The 20,420-nt window shown below is 38.5% G+C and overlaps 1 protein-coding gene across 2 annotated transcripts in view; it reads right to left on the reverse strand.

The window, feature by feature from the left end:
* The window catches only part of arfgef1 (ADP-ribosylation factor guanine nucleotide-exchange factor 1 (brefeldin A-inhibited)), a 55,845-nt gene that overhangs the window by 16,164 nt on the left and 19,261 nt on the right, over nucleotides 1–20,420 (reverse strand). Inside the window, exons 2-16 of one of the 2 annotated variants that reach the window (XM_057323236.1) lie at nucleotides 17,595–17,625; nucleotides 13,730–13,886; nucleotides 13,508–13,654; nucleotides 11,862–12,041; nucleotides 11,693–11,746; nucleotides 9,374–9,641; nucleotides 7,877–7,993; nucleotides 7,247–7,437; nucleotides 6,235–6,365; nucleotides 5,194–5,428; nucleotides 4,811–4,910; nucleotides 4,312–4,451; nucleotides 3,665–3,773; nucleotides 595–796; nucleotides 402–513 (exon numbers count right to left, since the gene is read on the reverse strand). In XM_057323236.1, coding sequence (XP_057179219.1) covers nucleotides 402–513; nucleotides 595–796; nucleotides 3,665–3,773; nucleotides 4,312–4,451; nucleotides 4,811–4,910; nucleotides 5,194–5,428; nucleotides 6,235–6,365; nucleotides 7,247–7,437; nucleotides 7,877–7,993; nucleotides 9,374–9,641; nucleotides 11,693–11,746; nucleotides 11,862–12,041; nucleotides 13,508–13,654; nucleotides 13,730–13,886; nucleotides 17,595–17,625 — 2,174 coding nt within the window. The remainder of the gene's footprint in view (nucleotides 1–401; nucleotides 514–594; nucleotides 797–3,664; nucleotides 3,774–4,311; nucleotides 4,452–4,810; nucleotides 4,911–5,193; nucleotides 5,429–6,234; nucleotides 6,366–7,246; nucleotides 7,438–7,876; nucleotides 7,994–9,373; nucleotides 9,642–11,692; nucleotides 11,747–11,861; nucleotides 12,042–13,507; nucleotides 13,655–13,729; nucleotides 13,887–17,594; nucleotides 17,626–20,420) is intronic. The other variant, XM_057323237.1, reaches the window with a different exon arrangement.

Below are 20,420 nucleotides of genomic sequence, written 5' to 3' on the forward strand. Positions count from 1 at the left end.
TGTACTGTGCATATGAATTTTGTATTTATAAACACATACACATACATGTGTAGATTTTTAGGAAATATTTACATGTATATATTTATCACTCTCTAATTTAAATAATATATAAATGTTTATTAATTTTTATATTTTTCTTAAATATATGCATGTATGTGCTTATAAATACAAAACAAATATGCACAGTACACAGACATATATTATGTAAAGACAAACTTTTATTCTGGATGAGATTAATCGCAATTAATCCTTTAACAGCCCTATTGGTGGGATAGGTTTAGGGGTGGGGCTTCGCTTTTGTTTTTTTAATAATCTTACATTTCGTACAAATTTATACAAAATAGCCACCACTTCAAATTCCTGTTAGATCAGGCTGGTTAATATAAAAAATAATGTCTTACAGAGTCAAGTCTCTCCTCTTGATGTAAAAACTGAGCGATATCTTCAGGCGTGGTTCCCAGCATTCCCTGCTCCTGCAGGTACTGAATGCCCCTCTTTGGTTTTTTGTTGAACCTGTTCAATAACGTATCAACAGACAGTCAGACACTCAATACTGTGATTTTATTAGCAATAGAGTGCATGTGGATGGCTTACAGGTCAATGCCCTGCTCAATGATCTCTTTCTGTTGTTTGAGAACCTCAAACTGTTCAGGGTTGTCTGTTCCTGACATCTGGGTGCTGTAGCTCCCGATGCCCGATGAGGCGGTGGAGTCTAGGGAGTTTATGCTTCCATAGCGGTTAATGGTTTCTGGATGCTTCGACTCATTGCTCTCCTGGTCTAAAGACTTCTCTTGGCCTGATGGAGAGAGCATGACAATTATAGAATCATGTAATGGAAAATAACAACAACAAAAAACTTGTTGACAAGGCAAACAACTCACAACTTGTGCAACATGCTGACCAAAAAATTTTCTTCAGAAGTTTCTTCAGACAACCTGTGCATTCATATTACACTTTGTAATGTAATGTGAATGATAAACAAATCCATATGACAGTTCAAATATAAAAAAAATCTTATTTTAATCTTGATGCAGTTTGGAGAGAGAGAGAGAGAGAGAGAGAGAGAGAGAGAGAGAGTTTGTAACCATTGTCCATTGTGGCTCTTAACACCAGAAGTTTTAACAAGTGCTGAATTATTTACAATATTTTCATGTGTAAATTTAACATGGAATTAATAATTTTGGTTTTTAATAGCACGGTTATTGTCAATACCAGTGTACTGTGACAGCCCTAGTTGGTACATATTGTACTTCCTGCTGCTTACATTACATTACATTACATTACATTACATTACATTACACAGATCCATTAACAAATGCTAATTGAATCCTAAAAATGTTACCGTAATCTTAACCAATCAAAAAACGACTGAGATGCAACCTCAAAAAAAGGAAAAAGCCAAAGATGAGCCCAGTTTGTGAAAACCACAGGCCCCAGCATCTCAGAAAGCAGAGGCAGCATGATTAACTGGAGTCCAACCGGGTAAAATATATGTATTGGCGTATTGAGTCTTTCTCTGGCTCAGTTCCCCATATGAGTGCCCAACACAACACTTCTATAATGAAGACTTTTTGGCCTCGGTCGAGTCATATAACAAAAACAGAGCGCTGTCGACCGGAGGACCTGACATGAATACACGTGACAATGGATCTGAAGTCGGTGTGAGCAAAACAAGCATGCGGTTTGTGTATGTGGAAGGGTTCCAGTCAGAAGGGTCTGATTACACATTGGAAATACTGTAAAAGATTCAGTGACCTGCCATCTCTGTAACTTGAGCCATCAGGTCACTTCCTCATTTCAGAGACATAGTTTCCTCAATCTGAAAGATCACAATCCACTAGCTGCTGGAAAATACTGCTTTAATCTAAATGTTATACGTTCCCTGGGATTCAAACCTTTGACATTTGTAACATTTGTACAACCTATGCAAGCACAATGCACTACCAGCTACAAGAAGATGCTGTCTGATATACAAAAGAGAGCAACGTCACAAAGCACTACTAAGGAATCACAATCTACTTTATGCAAAACAAACTAATGCAATGGATTCTAACATTACAACTGTAACAAACTGCTGTTACCTGATCTCGCTTTGATGTGTGGTCATTAAGAGAAAAGAACAAACAGCATTACGTGAATACAAAGGGATGTGAAAGCCTCATTTAGTGATAATGCATCTAAAGGACAACCCAGACGGACATGATACAGTCGGAAGTGGCCTTCCAGACTGATGCTGGACCATTTGACCATGCGACCCATAGGAGCAGCTATTATGTAGACGAAAGCTATTGCTTATTAAAATGTACCTGCAGTTTCTGCAGAAATACCTTTGTTCATTGTTATTACTAATGTGGTACTAGCCATCAGTGACAAAAAAGTAAGACATCTCATAATAATGTATTATGATTTTACATTAGTAACAATAATTGTAGCAAATATAACAGTGATTACGTTTTTTAAAAGAGGAACGTTGCTCAAAGCTGAATGCAAATTTGGTTAAAAATGAACAAAAATCAGTTATTGCAAAAAAATGTGTCCAAATCTGTCTTATTGCCTTATCATATTTACAACAGTAAGCTTTTAATAATGATTTATTTAAAAAAATTATCCAAACAACACAACGGTGATCATGTAACGCAACCTGCAATTTTATGTTTCAAACAGAGATGGCGACAGAGAGGCAAAAGTTACGGATGCAGCTCTAGATACGAAATTGTATGCCGAAAACAAGAAGTAGGCTACTGTAGATTGTAAGACACTAGCAACTAGATTTCTACCTTTTCTAAAGAAAACATAAGTGACACAACTACCTGCCATTGTTAATAAGTTCTGCCAAGGTTTCTATTCAGCAGCTAAGATGTTCCGAGTGTGTTTTTGTTTTTAGTTTGAACCATTAAATAGGTTTTCTTGCTTTAGCAAGAAAAGTGTATTGTGTAAATGGGTAGTTGACAAATAAACCGCACGTGTCCTATGGTGTGACAGCAAAAAAAACCTAACAATGAAGATAAATCTTGCTTATGCCATTTTACATAATAAATATAAATAATATACAATATATTATTAACAGTTTGTTTTCTACATTTTTTTGCTGTAACATAAGACACATGGTACGGTTTATTAGTCAACTATCCGAATATACATTATACAAATGTGTAAATATATTTTGAATCCCTGGTATCTGGCTAAAAAATGAAAGCCTGAGGTGAGCTTGAGGCAACAAATGAGTACCCATTGAGCATCAGAGCTCCTTTTCCTCCAAATCATCAAAGCCAAACCTGATTAGCCTGCCTGCATGATTTCAGGCAACGCCAAGGTGACAAATAACTGCCTAAGGGCTGTTTGATTAAGATGAAAGGCCGGCGCAGCCATCATGCCGAATAACATTTCCTGCCTCTCTCTGAAGCCGAGGACTCCTAGCGCGCTGTCCTCAAAAGCTACCGTTTATCCGGTTGGTTCTGCACACGCCAGAAGCTACTGGGACGGCGAGTAAATGTACTCTGAGGACAGTCTTTCAGGAAGTAGTCAAGGCTGTAACCTGGAATTTGACGTGGAGCTGCTCGGATTGAACGCTAAGGGGTATAGTGAGGCTAAACAAGGTTCTGTTGGTATTATATGGAAATGTAGTGGGTGGGCAGTTTTTACATATTTTTAAGGTTGGTCTTACCGAGACTGGTCTGAGAATTGGGGTTGACATACTGGTCTTTGCTCCACTCGACCATACACTTGAGGATGGACACCAGACACTCCAGGCCTTTCTTTCTTAAGGTCAGCTCCTGAGGGAAATCATGAGATCAGCTCAATACTAAAGCAATAATAAAGCAAGAAACATTACGTCATGACTTATTCTGTTTCATATTTTGAATACGTTTTACTTTTTGAAAAAAAATCAAGAATATTGTGAGCGGAGACAGTCGGGTACCAAAAGTACAAAAAGAATGTTTAACAAACTTTAAATGACACGTCAATGGTGACAATGTTTAACTTAAAGTGAACGATTCCTGTAAAGCTACGTTATTTTTATGATAAAAAATAAAGTCAATTATTAAGCAAGTACACAAAAATCGATGTTTCCTTACTTTACCCCAATTCACAACCGTAAGTTTATAATAACGATTGAGCTGTCGGGTACGATTTTACGTTAAACGTCAGTTTGACATCTTTTGATTGATGAAATTGATGTAAAAATGAGTACATAACGTAATCGGCAATTTTATGCTTAAAACAGAGATGGCGATATAGAGGCAAGAGTTACAGACTGCAGCTTTAAGAACAAGGTGTTCATTTAAAGAAAAACAAACAAACGTTATTTACCTGAAGCGGGGTTGTACCCAATTCATGGCCTCCTCGTCCTTGTGCAATCTTTGAGAGGTCATTCACCAGCCTCTCGAATATATTAGCAGCATTCAGGTCACAATCATAATTCACATAGATATCTACCACACCCTGTGCATCTGTGAGAAAGCAACATATACATAAATAAACAATAAATGAATAAATACAATTATTCATTAGAGAGAAAACGAAATAGAAAAAGGAAAGTTCTTTAATCATGTATTCACTTTCTTTTTCCTGCAGAAGACAAATGAAGATATTTTGAAGAATGATGGTAACCAAACAACTTTGGTCTCCATTGACTTTCATTGGTATGGACACAAAATCACAGAGTAATTTCTCAAAATATCTTCTTTTGTGTTCCACAGAAGAAAGAGTCATATACAGGTTTTGAATGACAATTTTCATATTTGGATGACATATTCTTTTAAAATGAAAGTTTAATGGTGTTTCAAAGTCAGGTGAAGAACATTCGTACCAGCACATATTCTAGTAAGCGTTTGAATGACCATCCATTTGTGGTCGTATGAGCTTGTGGACGTCTCTAGAATATACAGGAAAATCTCTTTGAAAAAGACCTGAGGAGAAAGATAAAAAACAACGTGCCTCAAAGTCAGTACAGAGACCTTAACAACATCACAACAACAACAGTGCAGACAACAGAAGCGATTTGACAGATTCAAGAAATATTACAATACAACACAATAAATGCACACACTGCTAGAATGAGGTTTATGTAGACACACAAAAAGACTGAGGCAGAATTACAACCCTTCTTCATAAACCACGGCTCATAAATCAACGCTTATCAGGGTTAGGTGAACAGCACATTATGACTCATGAGAATCTGAGCTCAGGCACCTCGATTTGCATCTTGAGATGCGTCTTGAAGTTGGACAGGAGGGTGAGGAAGATAGACAGAGAGAGCTCGAACACTTCAGGCACGGAGGAAACGCCGTTTTTGGACAGTGCCACGCACAAGTACTGCTTAATGGCGTTGATGAACATCTCATTGGTCTTGAATATAGGCCCGGCATTCTGAAGGATGGAGAGGAGGAGCTGGAGCGACAGGACCTTGGACCGTAGCTCGTGGGATCTGCCGAGAAGTGTCAAGAATGAGATGTGTTCATGCATACATATGGGGAAAATACTTTTGTGTGGGCTAAATTATTTATATATTTTTTTTACATTGACCTGTCCAAGACAGATATTAATACAAAATTGTAAAATACTATGGAAGCTCCTTTTTGTTGTTGGTTGGGCTTCTGGTTTATGTGGCAGAAAAACACTGTACATAAAGCTAAAAAATATTTAAACAAAAATACCAATATACAATTTACATTATTATTAAACAAACAGTATTCAGAATCCAAAAGTACTGAAAATTGAACCCATGACTTTAATGCTTCACTCAGATACAACTAGTTTGTTCAAATTCGAAACCCCGAATATAAGCAATAATACCAAGGGTGCTCGCCTAGCAAGTCCAGTTGCTGCCCTGGACAGACCTCAATGCCATTGGCAAAAAGTAATCAATGACACTGACACAAGCTACCCGCCTCACTGCTTCTGAAGATAACACAATGAATGTCTCCTTTTCTAAACAAGTGACAGGAAGGAACATTCCTCTCGCCCCCTGACACATCTATTCGCCTGTTAAAGGACAATGGCTGAAAGCCCCAGACCAACCCAGACATTGATCAATGGGATATGATCCAATATCATCACCCCAGCTCAAAAACATCTACAACCACAGATCGCAGCTTAAAATATCAAGAGAGACAACAAAACTCCATCAGATCCTGAAATCAGAACTATGGATGCCATTTGAGGAACAATAGGAAAGCTTGATAAATGATTGTATTTGTGGGAGGTCAATTTTGCCTTGTCAGGACATCTTACTTTGGATCAGGGGGACCGTCTGAAATCGGCTTCATCGACAGCTTGCAAAGTGAACGGAAAACCAGGAAGGCGTCCTTCTGGAGGATATGAGAGAACTTTGCACCTGGCGCTGACCCGGTGGTAGAAGATTCCTGTGGGGCAAATCTTCATGTTATTCTTCAAGGGAAAATGAAACTGTATAGCACATAATACACAACAACCATAAAAGAATCAACAGGTCATACAATTCCCATTAAGTTATGCAGCTATTCTTTGCATTGTTAAATAAGTAATTAGTTTAAATTTATACACCGAGGGGCGGTTTCCCGGACAGGGATGAATACTAGTCCTATACTATAATAAATTTTAGAGCTGTCCAAACTGAACTTGCACTGACATTCGTTAAAATACATCAGTGCCATTGTGTTATCTCAAAATGCACACAAGTAATGTTTTTTTGTAAGACATGTTTGTAAAAAACTACTTAAATGTCCTAATTTAATTTTTAGGTTTAAGATAATCCCTGTCTGGGAAACCACCCCCTACTGTTAAGATATACTGCTGAAAATTAAGACATGTGCTGAGTCCCATTTCGCATACTATCCGTCCTAAATAGTATTCGAAGATAGAATTAGTATGTCCCAAAGTGCAGAATGATGCACACATCATTTATAAATGTTTATTAAAGGAACAGTTCACCCAAAAATGAAAAATCTGTCATCATTTTACTCACCCACGAGTTGGAAAAACTGCTTTCTAAATGTATGTTCTGTTGAACACGAAAGAAGATATTTTGGAGGAATGCTTGTAACCAAACAGTTCTGAGGCACTTTTGACTACCGCTGGCATTTTTCCTACTATGGTAGTCACTGGTGGCAAAGAAATGTTTGGTTACAAGCATTCTTCCAAATATCTTTCTCTGTGTTCATCAAAGAAATTTATACAGGTTTGGAACAACTCGAGGGTGAGTAAACGAAGACAGAATTTTCATTTTTGGGTGAACTGTCCCTTTAATGGCTGCCTAAACTGTTACCTGAGTGTCATTGGAGGAGACAGACATTCTGTCGTCGGGCAGGGACGGAGTGAAGCTCGCAGAGATGGGCGTTCCAGGGATGCCGTTGACGTGAACATTTTCGTTGTCGCTACCCAACCCTCCCTCCTCTTCCAGCGAGTTTGGAATGCCCTCAACTGACTCAGCCTCGCCCTCTCTGCTTTCCTTAACATCTGAGGGTTAGATAAACAGGATTCAGGTTTACAGAATATACTACCAAAACCCAAGAAACAACATAAAAAGTTACTTCCTTCAAAGAAGAGTTAACCAAAAATACTAGTCTGTCAGTTTTTACTTGGCCTTACATCATTCCACACTTATATGCTGGTATTCTTTGTGAACAACAAAAGTGGATTTTCCAAAGAATCATTCAAAATAATTTCAGTCCGTTCTAGAGCTATCATAAGATCAGGATACAGCGAACAAAGCACTTCGACTACCTTAAGATTTATTAATAAAACACAGTATACTGTATATTTGTATAAATATCTACTTTTCGGTTTCAGTAAAAAAGTTACTGCATACAGATGAGAAACAACATAAGAGTGAGCAAATAATCTGTTTGGTTAATGATTTCTTCATGCTTTTCATAAGAGGAAGGACACAACTCACCTCCAGCTACTGTGTTTACGACTTCCTGTAAAATGCTCTGTACAATCTCATGAGCTTTCTCTTCATAGTTCGGGCTTTCCTCTTCCTCAGTGACTTCTGTAGCGTGCTCAGCTTCACCTGAAGACACAGACAGCATTTAAGCATCTATTTCTGTCTAGTCACTCATTCAAGGTGTAACAGGCCTACTTCCTCCTCTAGGCTACCACTGTGCTGTCACAATTAATTCCTTCTTATCGGTTTCCTAATTTAACTTCAATACGTGTTTTTAAAGAGGATTCCATGGTGACTGATCTGTTGATGGAAAGCAATGCTATTAAACATGCATAAGACTAAGGAATTCTGACACAATAGTGTGGTACCATTAAAGGATGTCATTTTCTTCAGATGTGGAGCCTGAATACATGATTAAGTCATAATGACTATGAATCATTTACATTTATGCATTTGGCAGACATTTGAAACTCAAGTGGGTAAAGTGTATTCAAGCAGTTCTCTAAACTCTAAAAATGATCATTTTCTCATCATTTACTAACCCTCGTGTCATCCTAAACCTGTATGACTTTCTTTCTACTGCTGAACATCAAAGAAGATATTTTGATGAATGCTGTTAACCAAACAACATGGGTCCCCATTGACTTCTATTATACAGACTTTATAATATAAATAGAGAGACTGTAATCTGAATTCATTTGAACCAACAGAAATTTTGTTTGTCAGAAAGTATATATTTAATTGTTTACAGTGTTACCCATTAAAGCAAAATGAAAGGTCTCGTGATGTTAAGTTCTCGCGATGATTTTATTGTGTATTAAGGACACTTTTCCTCATGTTCACACAACACATGTAAGTATAACTTAACAACGGATGAACGGATTTGAAATGATCCAGCGCTGTCTCTCAAGTAATCAACAGATAAACAACGTTTCCTTAACTCCTGACGGTTAGTTTCGTTTTAAACGTCTCATATATCAAATCGTTTGTCCTCCGGCTCAAGAAATCCGTCACAGCGAACAGCGACTCGTAGTAATGCGCTCACGTTGTGTGTGTGTAAACTTGTCAATGACGACCTGGATTGTGCGCGTCCGCGGGAAGCATCAGTGACGCGAGTGACCCGCGCAGTTGACTATCACACAGCCTGCACTGGTGCGGGTCGCGTGTTCTACTCGTCTTTCCACATGAAATAACAACTGGAAGAAATTCCAAATTTGCAGGTCGCACATGCGCGAGTACTTGTAAAAAATGCTCGCGCTGTCTCGAAAACTGGTAGCAAAATGCGACCATTTAGTGGCAGTCTGAAGCCCTGTCTTGCCTGTTTTCAGCCTGGACTTGAAATCTAGTCTGCAGATTTTATCGCGTAGTGTGTGATTTCAAAAAGTCTGCAAGTGTGATGTCTAAATCCGTTTAGATTTTAAAAGTCATGTAGAGTATTCCAGCCTTTAAATGACATGACAAATGACACTTTTAGCATTCCATGTGTAAATGTTTTACAAATTTTACTTTGTGCAGCCGCAGTGGCCTGGTCCGCCTCGGTCTGCTCGTTCTCCGCCGGACAAAAATCACTGCCGTTTTCTGTCTCTGGGCTTTCGTAAGGAGGGGAACCTTGCTCAGCCTTGCCGCCCTGGTGACCCGGACCCCCGTTGGCCTCCGCTGGAAGGCCTTTGGGCGGTGTGTCAACGTGCCGCTGCCCAGGAGATTCTGGCTCTTGCTGGCTGATGGGAGAATGCTGCCTGTGTCTCTCTCTCTCCATCTGCTTGGCTTCCTGGAGCTGAAACACACACACACAAGGTCATGTGACTTTAAACATGTATCAGGGCATTTACAAGCTTAGACATGTTCTCCTGGGCGTCTGGAAGCCTAAAGCCAAGTTGATGAACGTCAACATCTCGGAGCAGGAGGTAAACGATTGCATTTAGAAAAACATGTTTCTCTTTAGAGCAAAAGGGTAACACAAGACCAGTATCTTTTAGCATCTTGCTGTATGTGTAGATGATGTATGTGCACAGAGACAGATGGTGGTTTGATAACATGCACCTGGAATGACAATCTGGCCTGAGCCAAAGTGAAGGTAAAACAGGCCACAATAGGCCACAATAGCTTAGCAAATTATATCAACAGCTGCTGTCACCTATAGTTAAAAGTTTCTCACTATACTACCGTATATTTGATTACTTATTTCATAGACAACTGGATCTTCAAACAGGATCACTTAAACCGTAGCTGGCACAATATCAAGTGTCAGACAGGAAGCACCTTTAATGCTAAAAACTGATGAAAAAGGATGAGAGGCTAATCTGTCTCTTCTCCACAGTTCAGATGTTCATCATGAGAGATCTGCCCAGTCTACTCTGGTTAAACAAAGTCTCATTTTCAATATTTCATAGCTGCTTAATTATGCGTAATGGCTTTGGCTGTGTCATAATGTGTCACATTATGTCTAGACTGTTAGCCGTGAGTTTCGTAAGAATATTTTGATCAGTGTCACTACCACGAAATATCAAAACTTCATCTCGCCGTCTTCATTTACATGCAGCTTTCTAAACCACACGTTAGCACGCATTTGTCCAATTACACCAGATATTAACATCAGTTATGGGTCATGTGATTATAACTAAGTACAAGATATATAGGTGCACAACACTTCTCAGATCATCTCCAGTTTGCCTGAAATCAACGTGAAATGACACAGACCATCTGAAGGACATTTAATACAGGTGTCCCATATTTTTTCCAATAGCTTGACCTAGACACGGCTTAGAAACAATTATGACTTAGATTTACACTCAGCCTAAAGACTGGGGATTTGATTTAGACTCCACCTCTAAAGACTTGAGATTTGATTAAAACTCCACCTTTTAACAATTGAGATTTGACTTAGACTCCACCTTTTGAAAACTGAAACTTGGTTTAGAGTTTACCTTTAAAGACGGCATTTAAAGACTTGAGACTTGACCTGGATTTGCCCCTTAAACACTTGACTTAGACTTGACTTTGACTCCACATTTAAACAATTGAGATTTGACTTAGACTCCACCTTTTGAAAACTGGGACTTGGTTTAGACTTCTCCTTTAAAGACTTGAGACATGACTTAGACCACAACTTCAAATACATAGACTCAGCCTTTAAAGACCTGAGAGACTTGACTTAGACTCCACCTTTTGAAAACTGAGACTTAAATTAAACTTCACCTTTAAAGACTTCAGATTTGACTTCTCACCTTTTGAAAACTGAGACTTGACTTAGACTCTGCCTTTAAACACTTGAGACTTGACTAAGACCTGGCCTGGATAAACAATCTGGCTTTGAAGAATTGAGACTTGATTTAGACTCTGCCTTTGAACACTTGACATTTGGCTTAGACTCAGCATTTAAAGACATGACTTAGAATTGGCTTTTAAACCACTTAATCTTGACTTAGACTTCGTCTTTAAACACTTAAGACTTGAATTAGACTCAACCTTTAAAGACTTGACCTTTAAACCATTGAGATTTGACTTAAACTCTGCCTTTAAACGCCTGAGGCATAATTTACAAACACATCCACTCGTGAGAGATGTAAACAAGCCCACACAATTGCTGAGAGAAAACTCTCAATCACACTCTTGTACAACACATAAACATGGTAAAGACAGATGACAAGAACGAATTATTCATGGACTGCAGGCAAAAACGCAATGAAGCCAAGGCAAGCAGATCAGAGTGAGGCATCCGAGAGAGAGAGAGATACAGAGAGCAGGAGTGACGGATGATGCTGATGCACACAAACCAGAAAAATTTCAAGATCAAGCACATTTCAAGGCAGTCCTCTCACTCTTTACCTGACGATCACGCTTTCTGGATGCCAAAGACCAATTGATCTTGTGATTTGTAAGCTATATTTTGAGGGGGTGGGTAGGAGGAGAGGCATTAACCAAAGAGAAAGAAGAGATGTTAGATCAAGACGTCATTTCCCTGTATTACCAGAGGAGAAGTGTCAAATGCACTCACTGCTTGGTTTTCCATCCGGGCGAAAATCACATTCAGCATTTGGGTGAGGGTTGCTTTGGCTGTGGTCTGGTTGATGAGGTTTTTACTGGCCAGATAGATGTTGTAACACGTTCTCACAGCCTGTAGCACCGTGCCTTCGTGGATCTCGATGTGCTGGGAGGTCACGGCCGTAAGCAAGGCCTGTCGGGCCAGACAAGGACAGATCAATGCAAACATTAGCACAGAGGGAATTAAACCATAACTGATAAATCTTAGGAATGTAGCCAAACAATACGGGGAGTGTTATTATTTACTACTTTAGCTGTTGGAATCTTTTAAAGTTCAGAGATTAAGGTCAACATGAGAGTGTATGAAAGAGCTCAGGCAGCCTTCAGGAGTCATGGCATTCCTACCACTCCACATTCCAAAATGAGATTTGGAAAACAATAGCTTAGTCAAATGTTGGTATGGAAATGTGAGCACTACAGGTTAGGGCAGTTCCACATTAGTCTGATAAACAGACATGCTTTTAGATGTATAGGTCTATTATTTGCTCTCTATATTACTTCCTTTGGAGGTTTTCAATATTTTGAGTGCTTGGTATTTTAGTATCTTATTTGAATAGTTTCATATTCCTGTGGCAAATCCCTTAAGATTTTACGTAAACCATTTGTCAGAGGGAAATTAAAATGATTGTAAAAATGTAATATTGTGAGAGAAAAGGTTTTGGAGTTTGGGTTACAGTAGCTTTGTCAAACTACACATTCTAAAATTCATATAGCTTTTTTATGTGGATGCCAAGAAAATAAATTACATCAAATGTCAAATGGACTAGGGCTGAGAGATACATTTAATAATCACTATCCATATTCGCAATCATTTAGCTGTTAATGTAAAACTAAAAAAACAGCACAAATATTGCAATCATTTTAATGCACTTTTTATATGACCATTAAGTTATGTTCTATGATCTTGTGATTCTAATTCAACAATTAAATTGAATCATCACTCAAAATCTGAGTTTAAAGTCTTCTATGTATTCATTTAACAAAATAACTACTGTCTTTATAACAAGTACTGTATTTTAACTTCTTGTTTTAAACATGCATTTGATTAAAAAAAGTGGCAATTATTCTGATGAAAAAGGCACCCTTTTGAATATCTAGACAAAATATTTAATAACATTTCATAATATATATTGTATTTACATTAAAAATCTAAGTAAAATCTAGACTTTTTATGTTGTAATAATTGTAAACAATAATAGCTATTGTCGGAAATACATATAGGTGATCTCCAGAGTATTGAAAATAAATACATTATTATTAAATATTATTTATTTATAATTATTACTTATATATTTAATTTAGATATTATTTTTGATTATTTTATATTTAATTAATTGTTTTATATTTATTTATATATTTTTATTATATTTATAATTATATAATTTGTTTCATTATGGAATACTTCTGAAAACAAGGGTACAAGGGAGAAGATCCTTATAACTTTTGATCACTATGATACATCTATAAGGAATACCACTGATATTAAACTCAAATATCTAACAACATTGTTCTCTGAACATCTCTAAATATAAAACCAATAAATATAAAACTTCTGTGCTTACGAAATGAACCTAAGCAAAAAATTAGAAACTATCTGACCTTTATAATTTGCAACTGGACTCCTTCATCCGTCTGCGGCCCCTGGAAACAGCCGCATATCGTTTCTATGATCCTGTCGATGAGCTTCTTTCCCGGGATGGTGTTGTCTGGAGCGCTGCCCGTCAGATGACCATATGCTATAAGTTTCTGCACAACCATAAACGCTGCACGTTAGATCTTACCAATGCCACGAGAAGCATACTGACATTGTTAGACACTGACCTGTAAACAGTCTAAGGCAGTGATGACAATGCGAGGACATTTGGACTGACAGGCCAACTCAAACGGCAGGAAGTACTGGTCTGCTTCGACGAAGCTGGTCTTGGATTTGATTGGTGGTAAAGTGCTGGAGCCAGACTTGTTATCACCAGGTGGTGGGCTGCAAAACAAAATACATAATCAACTTAAATTCTGTGGAGTAAAAACACGATCAAGGAAATAAAGATGACCCCGGGGCCAGTGTACGAAACTTTCACTGGCTGACATAGGGGAAGATTTATTGAAATTGCAACATTGCTTTGTGGAAGTCCTGAAAGCATCTGTTTGAATGAGTTTACAATCATAGACCACGGTATATGTCATTAGTTTCCAGCAAAAGTGTGTTTATGAATTTATAGCGGTCACAATCATTCAAGTACTGAACTGATGCATGAAGCCCACATCAATATACATCCAGAAGGACCAGTATTCATTGCCATGGTTCTGTCATTGCATTATAGCTATATCATTTCCAGCTGTTGAAAATGTTGCCAGGGCAAGAAAACATCTTACACTGGTCTAACTTGACTATCAAAAACAAAAAAACAAATTTTGCCCTCAAGCCTTTTTTAAACAGCCACACTGCAGTGGATGTGATCTAGACTGCAATTTCTCACTTTATATCAAGGCAGTAGATCAGAGAGAAAGACCAGCATCCACAGAGCTGGAGATGTGCCAGGTCAGGCTGACTGCTGGGGCTGCTGTGCCTTAGCTAAGAGCTTTACGATTTCTTTCAGCGAGTCGAGAGATGATGAGTGCAGTGGGACACAGGGACGGGGCGGGAGAGAGATGGTAGAGTGTGATGAAGACTAAAACAGAGCACGAGAGGGACAGAATGAAGAAGAGAGTGAGAAAAGAAGCGGACGGATGCATCTTAATTTCCTGTTTGTAGTATGCTGCATAATTAGGATTAATGTATCCCAAATGACAGTATGGTGAAAATAGCATGCCAAACACGACCGGAGGGCATTGTTGTGGATTTTTAAAGTATACTGTATAATCAGGCATGCTTTTTGGGCTACAATCTTTTGCCCTGCAGTTCATCTTCAACATTTTCAGATGTAAAAATCTTATACAAGGCAGAACCTGCCAGGGCAGTTAATAAAAAGCCTGAAAGTAATGGCAAAATTCAAGTAGTAAAGTAATGATATTACAAGCAAACGCACATGCATTGTGCAACAAAGACGTCTGTGATCAGGACACAACTTTAGGACGTTGCACAGATGTTTCTTGCGTCACTATGTGGAGGCAGAACCACAACGAAATCTGTAGTTATACAAGGTAAAAATACGACTTTACCTGATTCCTGAGTTTGTATTTAAATGTAATGTAACAATTCAAATACAATTAAAATGTAATGACCTCAGTGTAACATTATGTAACAAGGCTGACCTAAATAATGCAAAAACAGCACACTTTCTATTGCCTCATCTTTATTGGCTGCCTTTAAAAAAGCACTATAACTAGTAGTCTGATTCAAGAACAAATGATTTCTGAGCAAGATTTTCAAATAAATCGCTGCAGAAAAAATTTCATAAATCTGATTAATCCTTCCCTATAATTTCCACTTTAAATAACAATTTGTCAATCCTCCATACCCGTGGCTCTTAAAGGGACAGGTCACCCTAAAATAAAAATTCTGTCATCATTTACTCACCTTCGAGTTGTTCCAAATCTGTATAAATGTCTTTGTTCTGATGAACACAGAGAAAGATATTTGGAAGAATGCTTATAACCAAACAGATCTTGGACCCCATTGATTCCCATAGTAGGAAAAATTACTTTATATTTTTTTGTTCTGTTGAACACAAGAGAAGATGTTTTGAAGAATGAAAGAGAGCAAACAGTTCTGGGGTACTTTTTACTACCATTGTAATTTTTCCTACTATGGTAGTCAATGGGGTCCACGAACCGTTTGGTTAAAAGCATTCATCCAAAGTTCTTTCTCTGAGTTTAACCAATCAAAGAAATTTAGTAATTGAGTAATTGATGACAGAAATTTCATTTTTGGGTGAACTACCCATTTAATGTATCATGTTGCCTTCTTGAGCATCAGTGCATGTGTTGTAATAGTAAAAGATATAAAAGATGGATGGAATTTTCTGAACTCCAGTGATCAGTTTAATGGTTCAGGACAAATGAGAGAATGAACAACAATCATAAATCATACAAACAGTTTTGTAATTTTGGTAAATTATGTTATTATTCACTGTTGTGGATATGTAAACATGTGACATAGGTTGTTCAGCGCAATACCCCTCTTATTTTATTCTTAAATAATAATGTGAACTCATGAGAAACAATTTATAAGGTATATAATCAGGGTTGCCAAGTCTGCGGTTTTCCTGTGGAACGTTTACATTGTTGCAGCAGGCTGTTTTTCATTTCACGGGTTATAGGTGGAAATTTTTGTTCATCATTAGTCATTTTGAAGGTGATTTTTTAAGAACAAACTGAGCAAAATGCAAAAAAGTGACTTTAAAATATGGCTTATGTATAAACCACTTCCCAAGATGGAAACACTGGTCCCGAATCACTTCCAATTTTTTCTTACGTAAATAATTAAATGTTAAAGATATTCGTTTAACATTTCGATTGCTCTAAGGGCTTTATAGGAGAGGCAAATGTTGGTATTTTGTCTTGGGTTGTAGGGCTAGTTTTGATTAGCCATTGGGCTGCTTTTACAATGCAAATCTGGCAACCCTGTACTTCATTTAACTCTCACAGCATGTGATATTGCACGCAGGGCTTAGCTGAATGAATTCTACAAATCTATCAGAGTGGCTACACAGTATATATTTAGCATGGAAGTATACAAACTGGGACGCAGCCATACAGCGTTGCCGTGGCAATAAGGTCTCAGGCAGCTGACTCATCACAGACTGACTAAGTGGAAGACGGCTACAGTATAATAAAGCTCTTCCCATTGGCTCGGCTCAATTTCCCTCCTCTCCTCGCTTCTCCTTCTTTCAATCTCATTAATCTGTCTGTGGAGAGATTAGCCAGCTCATATTTTTAATTGACATAAATTGAGCTGTAGCCACGCGACAAGGGAAAAGCCTGAAGCTCCTCGGAGTCCAGAGATTACCTCACACGGCTCTCGCTCAGTCTGAACTCTCTCTTTTTACTCTCTCAGCCTTAACCAATACAACTCGGCACATGGGAAAAATCCAAAGATCATATACAGGGAGTGCATGTATAGTAAATCGCTGAGATATCAGGGAACGTTCAGACCAAAAAAATCAAGATGATCTGCTGAATGTCATCTGCATCATCTAACAGAAACGTAATGTTTAAACATCAAATGTATGCAAGCTAAAGTTGAGAGAGAGAGTGCAGGACAAAGATCACCAAACAGAACGAAAACAACAAAAGAGGGAAATATCAAAAGCACACAAGAACAAACACAAAGCAAGACAGCTGGAGGAAACAGGTGAGATGTGAATTATTGGATGCAAAGGGTTAATGGATGCTGCCCCGGGGAGCCATACGAGATGAAGGCCTGAGCCAGACGAGACGGGACTCAAAATGTGCTGCTGTTGCCCTGTTGAGAGTCCTGAGAACAGTACGTCTCATTCCTGCGCCCCAGACACACAGCGAGGTCCCCGAGCACAGGCCGCGAGATGTGCTTTTCTATCACCAGTGAATGCACACACAAATCACAATGAGGGCAAGGGAGCGGGCAGAACACAAAGGGACTGCGTGTGGTTACCCTCTGGAAAATGTCAGATGCGCATTACAAACATCGAGCATGGCTAGAATACAGGGGAGCTTGAAATACATGTTAAATATCTCCAGGCATGGGGTACGGCGTAAGAAATCGACTTGCCTTAATTTCTCTGATTCCGCCTTGATTTCCTCTGAAAAGAAAAAGAGAAAGCAAAGTTACTGAATTGTGGGACACATAAAAAAATATTCGTCCGATAGAGACTAATAGTGGCAGAATTATAGGCAGCTATAAATACGGACTTAATCGGATGGTTGTCTTGTTTACCGTCTTCTGCCAGGAAAAATATAAGCATTAGGAGTTCAAGAGCAGCTTTTAAGAGCAGTATAATGTGCTATGCAAATCTCAAGACGCATCACCATTCGGAAAAATCCCCCGGTAACAACCTGAAGGAACATCAGTCCTACATTAACTGGGGTTTTTGCATTTTCTGAAGAAATGCTTGTGAAAGCTTACCAACTTGCTAAAAGGTTCGGAGTGGATTGAAGGATGCTGCTATGCTATTAGTAGGATTTACTGGGTGGTTGCTAAAGCATTCATGGGGGTTTCTGGTGCTTGCTTGCTGGCCTCAATCAAAAGAGTCCAATCTTAAATTTCTATCGTGTTTTGGTTCCTAAATTTGGTCCCTTCAATGTAATTCTAAGCGCACTCAGGTCACCCAGACACCATACGTCATCAGCGCGGTCACATACGCTGTGCAGACACAGCGGGAGAATGGCAGGTAAAAACAGCTGGAACCTAACTTTCCCCTTGTCAAATGTGTGCGAGTTTGCAAGTGGCACTTGCAAAGGACGATAAAAAAGAAAGACCATCTTAAAAATGAACACAACTAAAAACGTCCAATCAGCAAAGAGGTGAAAGCAGAATCCCATTCGCAAATGCATTCCGGTCCCCGACGGTCGGTTCGCGGCTGCTTTCCGGGGGTTTCCCACTCGCTTTCCGGGTTTCCTGCTCGATCTGTTCATGATTGTGTGCCAGAGGTTTCAACAGGAGATGGGTGTGAAAAATGGGAAAATCCTGGCCAAAACGGGAGTGTTGACGGGTATGATTATAATCGGTGTTGCTTTTCAACGCTGGGAGCAGCTACGGGAGTCAAGGGTTTCAAAGATGATCCCACGGTAACTTCTGGCCAGGTACATGTTATGATTCGATTTTGATGGGTTTTGATTATGTTGCTTATGTAGTTTGTGCACCTTTATGTATTAGCTCAACGACATCGTTACCCAGCGTTAAACGGGAACTATGCTGCATCTAATCCCATTTTAAAGCTGTTGTTTACATTAGCTGTTTTCGCTATTGTAGTAACGTTATTTACTTTGTACTGTAACATGTTCTCACTGGTGAATGAGGCATGATTTTATTGGAACTGATCCAAGAGCTTCTAGTTTGTGCGCCTTCATGTGTTTTGGAGGTGGCGTGGCTTTGGACGGCGATTCGCAATGGAGGGTGGGATCATAATTTCAGTGCTAGCAGGCTAAAGTTAGCACCTTACCAAATCATCCATTCCGCATTTAAGATTGAATTTGTAATAATTATTTATAGAGTTGTCAATTCTATAACAAATTGTATGCACAACAAAAAAAGTTATTGGAATTTGTTTTGAAGGCTCAATTTTTTACATTTGTGACGCTATTGTAGAGAAATCAATCATGATTGAGAAAATCAATCATGAGGTTGTTCTCAATGACATCAAACATAAAAGATTTCTCCATTATTTATGTGTAAAGATGAACATCCTCCTGTTAAGCGAGGACTACAGAACATATTCAGCTTTAAAACCTCTTCCTCAAAAACCACTCATTACCTACATTAGAAAAAATACATCTGAGTCAAGATGATGTACTAACAAGCATCAGAGTTCTTACTGCAAACTTTCCAAATGACATAAATTAGACTTTGGATTAGTCGTAACAACTCGATTCATTAGCGTACAACCGCTTTGATCTGTTCCTCACAGGTCGGGATTTCTGACTGCAATCTGTGCTGGTGTCTTGAAAGTAATTTGGTTTGAATATGTTTGTGCTGAACGATTGCCTGTGGTCCCACCGAGCAGCTGCAGTCATGAATGACTAAGTGTTGGGCATGGGAACAATGTAATACTGTAGAGAGACGATCTCTTTCCTCCCCTCGGCAGTAAACAATGATGAGTATATAGCAGCATAATGACATCTACACGCTGTGATGACAGACAGCCCTCCACCAGATAAAACTGCCTCTGAACAAAATGCAGGGAGAGATTATTGCGAACTGATGCCTAACACTGTGTCTACACCATATGCGACGCGACAAACCCATTAAGAACAAGCAGGTTGTCGTGTCGCTTCGCAGTGCAGACAAAATGTAAAATTATAATGGGTTCTAATGTCTTTTGTCGTGTCGCGCCATTCACGTCTGGTGTAGACACGGTGTTACACTGTTATTAGCATTTCTTTAATTAGCACATTGCTCTGATTAGCATATAACTAAAATATAATCGTATAAAATGTGTTTTGTGAGCAACCAGATGCATTCATAATATATAATAAAACATTTTAAATATTACAATAATATTTAACACCATTACAAAGATTTATCATCTATATAAAAAAGCTGTTTTGGTACATCCTTAAAACAATGGGATATTATTAGCTACATTAATAACTATGACTCATGAATAACACGACAGTATTAAAGCAATATTTAACCCAAGATATTGAATTCTCATAATTTACTCACTCAACAACGACAACATTTTAATATACATGTATTTGTGTTGAGCTGAGCTGAAAAAAGACAGTCCCAACACATTACTATTTCATCATTAGAAAATGTTGATTTTTGCACAATCCATTTCTGGTTTTACATGTAGTCACACGTTCATTGCGGTGGAGGATGTAGATCAGTTCAATCAGTGTTAGCTGTAGTCCGTCCCTGGATAAACATGGAAAC

The sequence above is a fragment of the Triplophysa rosa genome, linkage group LG23 (genome assembly GCF_024868665.1).
Source record: "Triplophysa rosa linkage group LG23, Trosa_1v2, whole genome shotgun sequence".
Taxonomy (NCBI): Eukaryota; Metazoa; Chordata; class Actinopteri; order Cypriniformes; family Nemacheilidae; genus Triplophysa; species Triplophysa rosa.